We start from the raw sequence: 15,667 nt of genomic DNA on the forward strand, positions 1-15,667 counted from the left end.
GTCTATCTGTGTGTCTGTCTGTATATCTGTCTGTCATAAATATGTACGTTCTCAGCAATATTTTAGCATGAACTTAACTAGATCCAAAAATGCAGGGAGGGAGGGGACATTGGGATGTTTATTACACTAATCTCCAAAGTTTTATAATACCATTTTCTCATTGGTTTGCTTAACAACTTTGGAAACTTTTGTGAATTTTGATTGGTTGGTTAATTAAGTTCACAGGTTTCAATCACTAATTTAAATCTAAAGAAGGTGTAATATTGTGTATCATGACTGGGGATGTACATCAATTTATTGGCAATTGTCTTATCCCTTTAAATACCTGCAAAAATGTGAATAAATCACTCACTCATATTTCACAAACATATCAGTTTAGTTTTTCATCAAAACTTTGCTTTACAACATGTTTAACAATATTGAAAGCAAAGCTTCTCATCAAAGCCCAAATTGTGTAAAAAATGATCCATGTGACGTAATAAAAATGAGGGATTATCCATCTATTTTCTAGGGTTTTTTTTCCCAATTTTCCTCTTATTTCCCTAATTTTATAACGTCACATGGATAAGTTTTGACACAATTTGGGCTTTCTGAGTTTTTCCATATTTAGGATCTTTCAGTTCGTCCGTCTGTCTGCCAGTATTGTATAGCTCTTATTCAGATATCTAAAGGGATAAGACAATAGCCGATAAATTGATCTACAATGTACATCCCCAATGTTTACACACAAATAATCCCTTCTGTATATTTAAATAAGTGGTTGAAACGTTTGGACACTGAACTTAATAAACCAACTAATCAAAATCCCAAAAGTTGTTAAGACAACGAATAAGAAAATGTTATTTGGGGACTAGTGTAATAAAAAGCCCATTGTCCCCTTTCTCTCTGGAAGCTGAAAAACTAGTATTGATTTATTAATTTTTATTTTAAAATTTGTGAAAAAAAATTCAAATTGTAATAGTATGTTAAGATTTTTCAGGTTCCAGTTCTAATTTAGTGGATATTAATCGGTTTTGAAGCCATATTAGAATAGTTATTTATAGTATCATATTATAGACAGTTGTCCGCAGATATTGAAATGTAAAATTATTGAGATTAAAACCAGTTTTTTTTAGGCCCGAGCAAACAAAACAAAATTTAAAATTGTAATACTGTGTTATCCATGCTTTTTCCGTATAACTGAGAACCGGTTCTAATCCAGCGGATATTAATCAGTTTTGGAAGCCATACTGGAAAACATATTAATCATATTCTGTTTAAGATATCATGTTCAGAATGTTAAAATTATTGTTTCTGATTTTATCTCAAGTTTATCTAGCTGACCTTCAAGTAAGTATATATCTGTCTGTCTGTCAGTCTGTCTGTCCCTCTGTCTGTCTTTGTGTCAGTCTGTCCTGTCTGTCTGTATGTCTGTCTCTAGGTCTGTGTGTCTGTCTGTATGTCAGTTTATCTGTCTGTATGTAGGTCTGTCTATCTGTCCCTCTGTCTATCTATCTGTCTATCTTCCCTCTTTCTGTCCAACTGTCTATCTATTTGTCTATCTGTCTGTCTGTCTATCTGTTTGTATGTCTATATGTGTGTCTGTATGTGTTTCTGTCCGTGTGTCCGTTTGTCTTTCTGTCTATCTTCTGTCTGTCTGTCTGTCTATCTATCTGTTTGTCTGTGTGTGTGTCTGTCTGTCTTTAGGTCTGTGTGTCTGTCTGGCCGTGTGTATGTTTATCTATGTGTCTATCTTTCTGTCTGTCTGCCTGTGTGTCCGTCTGTCTATCTGTCTCTCTGTTTGTCTGTCCCTCTGTCTATCTGTTTGTCTTTCTGTATATCTATCTATCTGTCTTTCTGTGTGTGTGTGTGTGTTTGTCTGTGTGTCTGTCTCACTGTCTGTCTGTCTTTTAAGTTTATCTGTCTGTCTTGTCTGTTTGTATGTCTGTTTTTCTGTCTTTCTGATTGTCTGTCAATCTGATTATCTATCTATCTATCTATCTATATATCTAGAAGACCGAGTGGACCAAGTGCAGAACCTTCACTGAGACAGACTGTGGAACTCAATATAAGTACTGGTAAGTTCATTTCCAGTATGGCTTCCAAACCGATTTATATCCGCTGGGTTAGAACCGGTTCTAAATAAATGAAAAACCATGCACAGCATCGTATTAAATACAATTATCTGTGAATATCAAAATAAAAATCATAATATTACTACCTTCACAAGACTGACTTTTTTCTGAACATTTTCTTTTCTACTCTAATAAAATGAAACTTATAGCAGGCAAAATTAACAATCCACCCCCTTTACCCCCTTCCCTCCTGATATATGAACAAACTGACCAATAAATTACCCTAATTGACGATATTTTCACCCTGTCATAATATCCATTTATATTGTACCTCTATTATAAGGCCAAATGTAAAAGATAGAAAGATTGGGACCAGATGTAAGAATGCCCTCAGAAAATACAAGAAACAAAAAAGTCAATGGTAAGTGGGATGTATATCATATATGCGACTATGCCCCTAGAGGGAGGGGGGAAGGGTTGAATTTGACAACCCAATTTGCAGGGCTGTCTGTCTGTCTGTCTCTCTATCTATCTATCTATTTATCTATCTATCTATCTATCTACCTATCTATCTATATCTGATTTTGCAGGGCTATGCTAGAAGCAGAAGATGCCAATGTGTACTAATGTGAAAATCCCAAAAGGCATTCAAATCGACGACCCACCGTAATAAAAATGTCCAAAATCGATCCATCATATTTATATATCATATGCAGGGCTGTCTGTCTGTCTGTCTGTCTCTCTATCTATCTATCTATCTATTTATCTATCTATCTATTTATCTACCTTTCTATCTATCTATCTATCTATCTATCTATCTATCTATCTATCTATCTATCTATCTATCTATCTATCTATCTATCAATCTATCAATCTATCAATCTATCTATCTATCTATTTATCTATCTATCTATTTATCTATCTATCTATCTATCTATCTATCAATCTATCAATCTATCTATCTATTTATCTAACTATCTATCTATCTATCTATCTATCTATCTATCTATCTATCTACCTAACTATCTAACTATCTAACTATCTATCTATCTATCTATCTATCTATCTATCTATCTAACTATCTATCTATTTATCTATCTATCTATCTATCTATCTATCTATCTATCTATCTATCTATCTAACTATCTATCTATCTAGTTATATCTGATTTTGCAGGGCTATGCTAGAAGCAGAAGATGCTTGTCCCAGAGCTGTTCAATGGAGAGCTTGCATGACCGAGTAATCTCTTTACACTATTAACAACACCATCTATGATACTTATCATCTTATAATTACCATTACCTCATATGGGCGGGAATTTCCTTTGATTTAAGTAATCATCTAGAGAATCCAGAGCATCATCCATGTGTAATGATACTCTTACACCCAAGGATATTAGGTTCAATAACATCCATCATGCAACCAACCCTATTAGTGGATGACATTTGTCAGTAAAGTCCCGTTTATTGGCCAAGGCATTCCCCATAATCTTAATAATGTTGTGCCCTAGAGATAGCAGCAGTAGAAACCATTTTTAAACGTCTTTAGTTGTGACGCGGTGTTATCCCAGGATTTAAGACTATCACCTCCCCAGCGAAGAACAGATGCGCTATGTGTTGAGCCAGGATCGCGGGTTTATCATCTTATAAAGTATATATAAAAGTAATTAGGACCAACCAGTGTCAATTGATTGTATAGCATGACCCGGTAATACAATTGTATAAAGTAGTAAGCTTTTATGTTGTCTGTAGCAAAGGATCTTGAAAACGCTGAACCTACATGTTTTTCCTTTACAATGAAGGTTTTTAACTATTTTTAAGTATTTGTTAACTACTAAACTAAAAAAATTCTCTATATAAGAAAAGCCTAACATATGTTAAGGGGTGGTTTTAGGCTATTTTTCATCTAAATCTTTGGATGGTTTTTGGTTCTCCTATAAAATGTAGCTTTGCATAGGTCCTAGAAGGCATATTACTATTTTGGAGGATGGTATCTCCAAAGAGAAATTGCCCCTTTGGCTTATTGTTTCTTTTTAAAACTACAACTTCTCCCTTCCCCACCTTAAGGTCCCTTAGAGGCCTCTAGGGGCATAGCTGCTAGTATAATATATATTTACTAGCAGCTACAAACCTAGAGGCATTAGAATTTGAATTTCTATAAGGAATTTGAGGGGTGGGTATTTTTTCTTAGGAGGGTTGATTTTTCCCTTTCCAAATCAATTATAAACCTTCTCTGGACCTATGAGAAGTTTTACTGTAAATGAGAAACATTTCAGTTCAGCAGTTAGCAAGATCCTTTGCTAAACACAAGATATTTAGACATCCTGTTACTTTAGTAAAATCTCTATATAAGATTTAGCATAATGTTATTTATGAGTAAGTATAACAGCATTATTTTTCAACATAGCAACCTCTTCAGTCTAATTTTGGTTTGGAGACAAACTCTAGTTGGCTTTGTAAAGGAGAACCATATTGGTTGAGTGGCTAACAAGATGATTTAGTACACGCACACACACATACCTACTGTTACTAAAGAATAGAACTAATTTTCTGCACAGTTCCTATTTTCAAATATATTTTGGTAAACAGCGCACCCTCTTCAGTCTAATTCTAGTTTGGAGGAAGATAAAACCTGGCTCACTAAAGGAGAACCATATCAAGAAAACTGAAGCTAGCATTATATGGGAAAAACTTATCAGTTGAGGGGTTAGCGAAATAATTTGGCAAACTTGGACAGACAGGCATACATCTTGTTACTAAAGGATAGAACTATAAATGAAACTGTTGAAATATTCAGAACTTGGTCCCACAGAGAGGAGACTGATTATTGGTATCTGATTGATAGGCACAAATATGCAAAAGGGAAATTCATCTTTTTAATAGTTATTTATTGCGTGGTATTATGGAAAGCTTTTTGCGGATATTAAAACAAAAGGTTATTGTTAGTCACGGGGCAGAGAAAACTTGTTATCATTTTTATGATTATTTTATTATTTTTCTGTAACGTTTGCTATTCATGATTTATCAGTATGGCTGAAATATGGTTCTTATTCAGTGGATATTAATCAGTTTTGAAGCCATACTGCAAAACTTGTAATACATTATTCTAATATGACATTCATATCATTCCAGATACTTCGCCCATAAGTTTTTTTTTAATTTGCCTATTTTCTTGAGCTTCTTGAGTTACCAACTAAAAAATTATTTTATCCATCTGTCTGATTCTGTTTGCTTTACTTTAGTGTATGTTGTCATCCTTGTTGAAAGCAAAGCATTTCTATAAATAGGTACGTCATTAACAATAAGACTCTATATTCGTTACCAGAATTGAAGCAGTTTTTAAACAAATTTACTTACAATTTTGTTTAGATTTTATACATTCATATTTTGCTTATTCAGTTTTGACACTACTATTATTAATGTTCGTTTTTTCACACCATTTCAGAGCTTCCCTTTTTTTGATGTCATCATCGTTTTAATATTTATTATTAGTTTTATTTATTTATTAATATTTAAAAAGATGATTTAAAAGGGACCCTGGGATTTTACAAAGCACAAGCCAGGAATCAATATTTATACATGAACAGACAATTTTATTGAGAAAACATTTTATTGAGAGACTTTTCTGAAAAAAATGTATATAACAGACAGAAAGACATATCTATATAAGGATAAATTACTTTAGGGAAGGGAGGATGGGGACATTTATTAATTGTCCCCAAAGTTTTATGATAAATTTTCTTATTTGTTGATTGAAAAACATTGGAAACTTTTAATGATTGATGATTGGTTGGTTTATTAAGTTGAGCATCCAAATGTTTCAACCACTAATTGCAATCTACAGAAGGAGTAGTTTTGTGTATCATAACATTGTGGATGTACATCAATTTATCAGCCATTGTTCTATCCCCTTATGTAGATTACAATTATTGGTTGAAACAGAATTCAATAAAGTTGCTAAGCCAACAAATAAGAAAACGTTATCATAAGACATTTGTTTGGATACATTTTGATTAATTGTAATAAAGACCCTCACCCCCTATAGTTAAATACCCCTAGAGGCCACTAAATATTTTGCTGCAAAGTTGTGTGGAATATGGTGCTCAGCTGACTTCAATCAATTCTAAACAAGAACTTGATTGGTTAAGGTAATTATAATTGTAATGTAATTGTCCTATGGTCTTTAAACTTCTGATGATTTTTATACAATAGTAATGTATATTGGCCTGCCATTAATCAATTAGTCTGTGTATTGGCCTATCATATAATTTGTATAATTGATAGGGGTTTGATAAACTCCTTCACAAATTACAAGTATGTTTGTGTTCAAATTGGTCTTATCAGGTTAGTAATCTATTTGAAGAATTCATGAGGTATCAGGCTTAAGTCTTGACCCTACTTCTTCATACTAAACATGTTAAAAATGGTACCAAATAATGGTGGACATCTCCTCTACCCTTAAACACAGAGCCCTGATGAGCACAAATGGTAGACTATTTTGAATAAATATGAAGTTGGTAAGTGTGAGGCCTGCAGAAGGGATGTGTATTGCAAATCAATTTACTTATTTGGGGATGCTTTTTTGACTTTCAGTAGATGGATGGATGGACAACAAGGGTGTGTATCCAACCCACCTGACACCTATGTTGTCTGTAATACACCCCCTTAAAAGCTACAACACCCTTGATTCTGAATCAAGGGGGTTGTATTTTTTGGTTTGCTTTGCACATCTCCCAGACAAATTCCCCCTGGCAAAAACATGTAAAATAGGAAAAACATTGGAATAACAATGTGATTTTTGGGGAATATTATGTGATTATGAGAAAAAATATTTCTTGGTTTTAACATTGAATTGTATGTTCAGGATGCACGGAAACTATCAGAATTGGACTGGCACAGGAAACTTTTCTCAATATTATTTTCTTGGCTGTTATTGAAGAGAATTAGCTTAGAGTTAATGTTAGGGATTCTTCAGAAAAACAGAAAAAGAGGAAAACAGAGAAAACAAAATGCAAACTTTGAAATCAATAGGACAATTCTAACATGTCTAAATTAAAGAAAGAGCTAACTGTTATAGATGGATTGGTTCTTATTATAGAAAAGCTTTGCTTTAAAAAACTCCAAATTAAAAAATTTACAGCAAAAATCTGTACACATACAACTAATAACATGACCATATTGATCTTCCACTGTTGAAAAATACTATTGGCTGATTTAGAGTGTGTCTGTTTTGGGCAAATGCATTCTCCCTTACTCTATCTATTAATGTAGCGCACCAGACATAGTAGCAGTAGAATTATTTTTAATGTCTTTAGTTATGATTCAGTGTTAAGTCAAGATTTGAACCTATTACCTCCCAACAAGCAGATACGCTACATGTTTAGTCGCGGCTAATTTGAGTCATGTTGCCAACTAGTTGATGAGGCTGAAGATCAGATGGCAACAGCATGGAGATGGTTGGATGGAACTCCCATCACAGATTGGAAACTATTCTGGCATCAAAGAAATAAGTGAGTCCATTTTTTGTGCATGCAAAAAGCGGGGGGGGGGTGACATTGGATTGTATTTTAATAGTACCTAAGGTTTTTGTAAACATGTTCTCTTAGAAACTTGAGAAATTTAAATGTTCTTGTGTAGGCTTTAGAACTGTTAGTGACCAAAGTCTCCAACCAATAAATTTAAATGTTCTTGTGTAGGCTTCAGAATTTGTTAGTGACCAAAGTCTCCAACAAATAAATTGATCATGTTCTATAATTTGTTGGATATAAAACTTTGAGAATTCAAATATTCTTGGACAGAATTCACAACTTTTGGTATCCAATCTCCCCACCAATAAATTAAACTGAAAAAGTGGAAATTTTGTTTATTACAATTTGGGTGTATAGATAAACCAAATTGTCAACTGTCTTATCCATTAAGATTGCTCAACATTACCTTGTTTTACCTAGGAATAAAGTAATAGAATTATTAAAAAATACTAGGCAAGGGTTGTGCAATCAAAAGGTTAGTTGTCAGTATTTAAAAGGATGAAAAATTAATTTTTTTTAGAGAGCTAAAGCGATATTAAAAAATATCCTATTCAGTAAAACCTTGGCAAAACCAGAAAACAAGGCTCGCTGGGAGCCAAATGATGGTTATGACACTGGCGAACAAGTTGATTTTGAATCTGAAGGTAATAATTAAATCTAAATTACCCAGTTTAGTTATAATCCTGGTATATATGTTGATTTTGAATCTGAAGGTAACAATAAAATCTAAATTACCCAGTCTAGTTTTAATCCTGGTATACATGTTGATTTTAATCTAAATTACCCGGCCTAGTTATAATATTTATATGCATGATGATTTTGAATCTGAAGGTTATAGAAAATAAAATATAGATAAATTTGGTACCCAAAGTTTTTAGAAAGACTCTATCATTTGTTGGCCTGAAACTTTGGGAATCGTTGTTGGTTAATTTTTGCAATAACCATTAAAGTGTTCAATCTTCTTAATACTTAAATGAATTTTAAATAAAATGTGCTATGTGTTACTTTCTCAGGTTTTTTTTAGATTATATTGGATTATTCTATTAATGCTTGATTGGTTTGTGCAAACTAGCAGTATCCTAACTTTTCCACCATAACATTAATCTACCAAACTGAATTTTTGAATTTTATCATTCATTGTCTTATCCCTCAATATCCCTAATATTAATAAAGTAACCTGTCCTCCTAATCCAGTTTGCATGCGGTTGGACCATTTGGACAAACCTGCAGATCCTATATTTGGAGAGCTATATGATATGAACACAAACTGGACAACTGGAACCTCAGGAATGCTTTATATCTATCATGCTCTTCATTATTTTCCAATGCATTCAAAACTTTGAACAAATTCCCACACGTACAAATATTTTCCTACATGTTAAGATAATTTCCCACATGTGAAAACATATTACTGCACATATATAAATATTTACCAATATTGCTTCAAAACCAATCAATATCCGCTTAATTAGAACCAGTTCTCAGCCATACTGAAAAAATTATGTAATCTAGTTTACTATGTATTTAAAAATTTACAATCATAAGATTGAAACCTGTTTTGGGGCTGCAAAAACTGATTTTAATTTTATAACTGTACATTTTTATAACCGCGGAAAGGTGTTTATTATGCAATAAATAATTATACACTCCTCAAGAGACTAGTAAAGCATAATTTGAATCACAGGTGGATTACCATTCATCTGTAAGAAGGAGTGTAAACTTGGCTATAATCATGGAGATAGGAAGAATTATTAGAAATCTACATCCAACACAATCATACACAGCTCCATGGAATATGAGTTGGAAAACAGCGAAAGAACCTTAATTGAATAAATCCTAATTTTACAAAATAACTTTGAAATAAAAAACTTTAAACACACATGTTTTTTTAGTAGGGAAGCTAATCTTTAATTCACTTTGTCTGTTTGTATGTCTGTCAGTCTGTTAGTCCAAATCCTATGAAATCCTATTTGATTTGATATTTTAAATTCTAAAGTTACTATGGAGCCTACTGTATCTGTTCATCATCGGAAAAGTGATAGGTTCGAATCTTGGCCTAACACAACCTCATAATGAAAAATGGGTATGGTGTATGGCTTAAATATTTAAAAGAGTAGGGCCCATAAAAAAGTGCAACTCATTACCAAGCACAGTTAGGACTTCTCAGACAAAGATCATGCAATCAAAGGGTTGGTTGGTTTGATGTTTTTTATCCTAGTATCCAATCTTAATATTACATCATCTATGCATGTATTGTGTATATCTAACATCTAAAGTTTTCACACCAAAACAATTTTGTCTAAATGATAAACAAACAAGTATATGTTTAGTAAAGCAACACTAAGCTAATAATATTTCAGTAGAACAGAAGGTTTCACAGTATTGCAATTTTGTACGTCTTGCTTCTTGTGAATTAGATATTTTTTATTTTTTAAAGTGTTATTATATACTAGCAGCTGCGCACCTAGCATGCATGGGCTCTGTATACAAAGTGGTACGAAGGGAGCAGAAAAATGATTGCATTTGACTGGATTTTACACCCAACTTTACGGAACTACAAAAACAAATAACCCTCTTTATTTATCTATTTGTTATATACTAACTATCAAACAGTTAATACCTGGAGATCCATCTGTCCACAACCAAGTGTCCTCCTGTTCAACATCTGTACCACCAAGATGTACATAATTAGTAACTCCACTTAGTATATTATCTAAATAATAATATAACATGCAAATAAACATGATACTAGTTCTATTTGAAGTTTCAATTTTATTGGTTGGTATTTATGGATAATTGTATTGTTAATTTAGGCAAGATATATTTTTCCTATTAATTTCAAACTTGTCATGGTGATTCCTTTAAGAGTTAGGTATGTCTAAGAACATTTTTTGAATAAAATAATTATCTAGTTTTGCTAATTTTTGAAATTTTGTAACTTTTCATACAGTTTTGTTTAAATATATAGAAATATATTCTTTTTAAGTTCTGCCACTCTAGAAGCCCTTTTGGTTGTTTGTCCTACCATGATATTAGATCTTCATTCTTTTATGAATTATCATCTTTTTTGATACAATTTCATTATTTTGTTTCATAATAGCAACTGTGGCCTAAAATCTTGTAACTTTGTATAATAAGATAATTTGTAAGTTATCTTTCATTATTAGTTGGAAAAATACTTAATTAATGTTTGTTTGTCCTACCATGATTTTTAGCTTCACTTTTATGGATGTTATCATTTATTGTTACCATGTCATTCATCAATTATTTCATACTAGCGGCTCTGCCCATTGTATCTAGTGGCTCTGAATTCAAAGACGTAAAATTTAGGTAGAAATATAGCCTAAAACCACCTTAAGATTAAATTCTGACCATGTGGGGCTTTCCTCTAACCAGATAATGGGATGACAAATTTTACCTTTCCCCAACCATAATTCTTTCAGGCATATAGTCTTTTCTTTATATTCTAAAGAGTTGTAACAAACCTTTTACAAATTGCCACTCTTGACTTGACCGTATGGAAGCAAGTTCTGCACCCTGGGCCTCACATTCAGACTTTGCTTCATACCAAGTTCTATTTCTATCATTTAACACTTTGTAACAATGTCCTGAAAATATTAAAGAATTAAATTTAAATAAATTTAAAGGAGAAATAATTTGGAAAAAATATGAGAAGGAAAAAAAATCAATATAAAAATCAGATAACAATTCCCATTTCATATTATATGTATTATCAATGACGTCCAAGGGGGGGGGGGGGGTAAAATGGTGATTACCCCCCCCCCCTTTAAAATAAATTTAAAGGAGAAATAATTTGGAAAAAATATGAGAAGGAAAAAAAATCAATATAAAAATCAGATAACAATTCCCATTTCATATTATATGATATTATCAATGACGTCCAAGGGGGGGGGGGGTAAATGGTGATTACCCCCCCCCCCCCAAACGAATTTAATATATAAAAACCATTTCTGTGCTACGTATGGTATAGTAGCTACGTGATAAAATGTTCCAATTACTTAAAACTTTTCAACCTTTTTCTCACATTTTTCAACGTAGCTCCTAAACTACAAATAGCACAAAAACGGTACTTATATTTGCAAAAACTAGAGCTCATGACAAATCTAACGGTATGCGCAACATTTTTCTACCATTAACACAAGCTGCGCAATTAGAATTTCAAAAAGGTGCGCATTTTTTTTACAACCTTTAAATTAGTAAATCTTCGAAAAAAAGGCATTTGGAAAAACCGATTTTTAGGGCATAATTTGTTGAAATAATTATTTTTAGATGTTTGAAACATAAATGTCCCATAATAGGTTTTCCAAATAAACAAAGGATTTTAAATAATTATTTTTTTTTCTATGCATAATTAAGTTTTTAAAAAAATCATTTCTCTTGAATGACCCTGTATAAATATGTATTTGCGTAAATATGAGGGTTTTACTCACTATTTTGTTCATTTTTACCCAAAGCAATTTTTACTAAGACAATGAATTAAATCATTGTTTTTAAATGGCCAAATACATGAAATGTTATGATCGCATATATTAAAAAACTAAGAAACTTATATCTTATTGTTTATCAATCAACAATCAAAATATTTTGTATTGGATATCTATAATATATATATAATCCAATAATACCTCTGTCATATCTTCCTGTTCTAATAATCATTTTAATGAAACAAGTTGTCACAACAACTAAACTGAATTTAATTGTGAATTCCTAATACTACATTCCTCAAAAACCCTTTGAGCTGTTTCGCCAAAAATATTATTCTACACTTGTACTGATTTCCTGTTATGTTAGTTGCACTAAAAAAAATGTTTTGTTACTTGGGGCAACATTTTAAACCATGCTTGTAACTTTTTCTGTTTTCATCAAAAAAAAAGATAAAAAGCAGCAGAAATTTAACTTTATTTTAGATGTACCAATATTAATAACTCTATCTGTGTTAACCCATACAGATCGGGCCCCAATTCCCACCTTAATAGATCGGGGGGGGGGGGGGGGGGGGGTCATATTGACCCCCCCCTCTATCTCGGCTTCTGTTACAGATAAAGACGTAAATTTTTTTTCTGGTGGTTCATGTGTATTTTTAGAGAAAATTACTTTTTCTAGTCATAGCAGCCAGGCCGCTCCTTAGCCGCTTTTTAGCGGCCAGCCGCCAAATTTTAAAACAGCTGTAGAGCGGCCAATTTTGCAGCTAGGATGACCAAATTTTAGGACGAACTTTTATTTTTCATAACAAAAAAATTACTTTTTCTGATCATCGCCGAAAAACGGCAAATAACGTAAACCGCCATTTTCGGCGGTTACGGCGGTAAAACGGCGGTTGGCGGCGCCAATTAATATTTTTATCTGTTTATTGTTGCTCAAGAATTTACCAAAAAAAATTTTAGGTCTCTAGCTGTAATAGAAGCCACGATATTCATGATATATGTCTGTAGTAAAAGCCGGACAAAAATCGGTCATAAAGTCGGTCAAACGGTCATAACACCTCTTTTCTCATAAGGTCATTGATATCTCAGTATTCACCAAAAAAATTTTAGGTTTCTACCTTATACACAAAAGTCATAATGTAGAAATTAAGATTTATTTAGAATTTTTTTAAAATTTTGGTGCTACCCAACCGACTTTGACCGGACACCATGACCGACACAGACCAGATATCTTAATAAAATCAACTCTTGCCGACGCATAATTACTAAACTTAAAAAGTCATGAAGTCACAGCTCTCCATCTTACCTACAAAAAAATGACATTGAAAAAACTAGAGGGGGGGGTCAATATGACCCCCCCCCCCCCGATCTGTAAGGGTTAAAAGAAATGCAAATATTTTAATTAAAAAGTTTGTTTAACACATAATCATATAAATGAATTTTATAAGTACTGTAGCAACTTTAAAAATTGAAGTTTTATAGCACTTTTCATATCAAATTGTGTCAGGATTGTAAACTTATAATGAATGTATAACAAACTCTTAATAATTTCTTTAAGATCTCATTTATAATTTATTTACCTAAGAGGTGAATGAAAAGATAAACAAAATTAATTTACCTGTGTTTGCATTGACAAATCCATTTCTGCAATCAACTGAAATAATATCATATTATAAAACCAGTGATCTAAAGGGATAAAACATGGGCTGATAAATTGATCTCTATTATATTCATGAAATCTACCAAATAAATTTGATCAAATTTAAGTGTAAAAATGGAAGACATAAGAGAATGAGAGAGGGAGTGTCCCACCCCCCAAGAAAATAGCTTAAAACCACCAGAGGACCAGTAGGTATATTCCCTGAAGAGTAGAGCCCAATTGGTTCAGCGGTTACTGAGATTTTCCAAAAAATGTAATTCAATTTTTTTATGGGGTGGTTTTTTTCTAATTTTTGGGATGGTTGGGGGTGCTACATATCTACGTATGGATCTTAAATTCTCCACCAGTAATTAACAATAAATTAAAAACGACAATTTATTTATAATAGCACATAATTATATAGGTAACATATAAATTAGACATGTAGATAAAATGGTGGTTAAAATTGTAGGTATTAATTGTTTGTAGGACTCTGGTTATGAATTAATTTACATGTAAGCAGTGTCTCTCTACGGTTGCATCAACTGCGTTGAATACTGAAACAATAAACTATTTTAAGTCAGAGAAACCAATAGCCGGACAAATCTGGAAGGCTTATTGGTACAATTAAATAAGCTGGTTTAATCCTTTAAATACCTTTCATTGGCTTGACCCTTTAGGGTAAGGTTTACTCTTTTAAATGATTACTCTTATGTAACATAAGCTGTAGTTGTTATCAACGAATTATAGAGTTTAATGTATAGGTAAGTTAGGACGATTTTTTTAACACAAACCCATCTAGGAACCTCTTATTTAGGTTAGGGTTATCTACTCATTACATCCCTGTATGGGTAATTAGGTACTGGCTGTCTTAGGTATAGGTATAGCTTCGGGTTTATTTAGATACCTAAACTGATGAAACCCTATTCATGGAAGCTCCCCTTTACTCTATCAGTATCTATAGCTACCTTTTCTTACCTAAGAATAAGTAGAGTAAAACAGTGCACACTGCAGGGATAGCTCTGTTGGGGTGGACCAATATGAGGCTTCTTGTCTTGTCCCAGAAGTCTGATAAACAGGTCCGCCTAAGCCATACAACAGTGCATCATTCACGAATTTCTAGATACATAAAAAAAACTATTAATTTCATTAGATACTTTTCTTTATAGGCTGTATTTGAGAGTGCAGCTACTCAACAGATATTTAGATATTTAGTCCGCCTCTTATATAGATAGATATATCTTAATAAAAAAAAGAAGATTAATGCTTGGCCTCTTAAGTCTTTCCTTAGGGCGCAGCTACTCAATAGATATTTAGTCTGCCTCTCATATAGATAGATATATCTTAATAAAAAAGAAGATTAATGCTTGGCCTCTTAAGTCTTTCCTTAGGGCGCAGCTACTCAATAGATATTTAGTCCGCCTCTCATATAGATAAATATATCTTAATAAAAAAGAAGATTAATGCTTGGCCTCTTAAGTCCTTCCTTAGGGCGCAGCTACTCAATAAAACAAGGTCCGGCTCTCTACAGACAATTCTAGATATTTAAAAAAATAATACAGTTATTTTAAGCCTTCTTTGGGGGCGCAGCCACTCTATAAATAGTTTAAATAAGGAACGGCCTTCTACAAACAAATCTAGATTAGAATAGATTAATATACAGTTATTTAAAGCCTTCTTTGGGGGCGCAGCCACTCTATAAATAGTTTAACCCTTAATGGTCGGGGGGGGGGCGTTGAACGCCCCCCCATCCGGTTTTTTCTATCTCATTTTCTGTGTGTGAAAGATAAAGAGCCCAAACTGCGTGACTTTTTAGGTATGGGTATGACACACAACTGAGAGTTGGAATTTTTTAAATATCTCCATCCTGGCGGGCACAGGATGCCAGCAAACCTGGCAGGGTCATCCAGGTAAAGAGCAAAAATATTTTTTTGACTAAAACAAAGCATTTTATCATACCAAATTACTAAAATATCCTCTAGTAGTACATCCTTAATAAAAT

At 32.8% G+C, this 15,667-nt stretch overlaps 1 protein-coding gene and 1 long non-coding RNA gene across 3 annotated transcripts; one reads left to right on the plus strand and one right to left on the minus strand.

Annotated features, from left to right (window-relative positions):
* The first annotated feature begins 1,215 nt into the window (after window positions 1–1,215).
* Window positions 1,216–9,451, plus strand: LOC145307175 (uncharacterized). 2 transcript variants are annotated; one of them, XM_080149527.1, is made up of 13 exons: window positions 1,216–1,329; window positions 1,993–2,057; window positions 2,398–2,475; window positions 3,231–3,293; window positions 4,851–4,910; window positions 5,581–5,614; window positions 6,137–6,201; window positions 6,338–6,397; window positions 6,918–6,950; window positions 7,468–7,563; window positions 8,137–8,225; window positions 8,776–8,870; window positions 9,268–9,451. In XM_080149527.1, exons 1-13 carry the CDS (start codon window positions 1,267–1,269, stop codon window positions 9,334–9,336), a joined length of 870 nt encoding a protein of 289 aa, XP_080005653.1. In that variant the 5' UTR covers window positions 1,216–1,266; the 3' UTR covers window positions 9,337–9,451. The 2 variants fall into 2 exon arrangements, with proteins under 2 accessions (XP_080005653.1, XP_080005654.1); XM_080149528.1 differs by having other exon boundaries at window positions 8,776–8,865; window positions 9,263–9,451.
* Window positions 9,452–14,047: 4,596 nt separating this feature from the next.
* LOC145307636 (uncharacterized) lies at window positions 14,048–14,774 on the minus strand. Its single transcript, XR_013875538.1, has 2 exons — window positions 14,644–14,774; window positions 14,048–14,222 (listed from the first exon to the last, which is right to left on the minus strand). It is a non-coding gene; the product is annotated as an uncharacterized LOC145307636 (long non-coding RNA).
* Window positions 14,775–15,667: the final 893 nt, after the last annotated feature.

This window comes from Acartia tonsa, chromosome 15 (genome assembly GCF_053477335.1).
Source record: "Acartia tonsa isolate MP-2025a chromosome 15, ASM5347733v1, whole genome shotgun sequence".
NCBI lineage: Eukaryota > Metazoa > Arthropoda > Copepoda > Calanoida > Acartiidae > Acartia > Acartia tonsa.

Excerpts from the sequence above, each read along its gene's own strand:
- LOC145307175 (XM_080149527.1), top strand. The coding sequence starts at position 1,267 with ATGTTCAGAATGTTAAAATTATTGTTTCTGATTTTATCTCAAGTTTAT. Across the intron at positions 8,226-8,775 it reads AGTTGATTTTGAATCTGAAG|TTTGCATGCGGTTGGACCAT; the intron begins GTAATAATTAAA and ends CTCCTAATCCAG. Across the intron at positions 8,871-9,267 it reads GGACAACTGGAACCTCAGGA|GGATTACCATTCATCTGTAA; the intron begins ATGCTTTATATC and ends TGAATCACAGGT.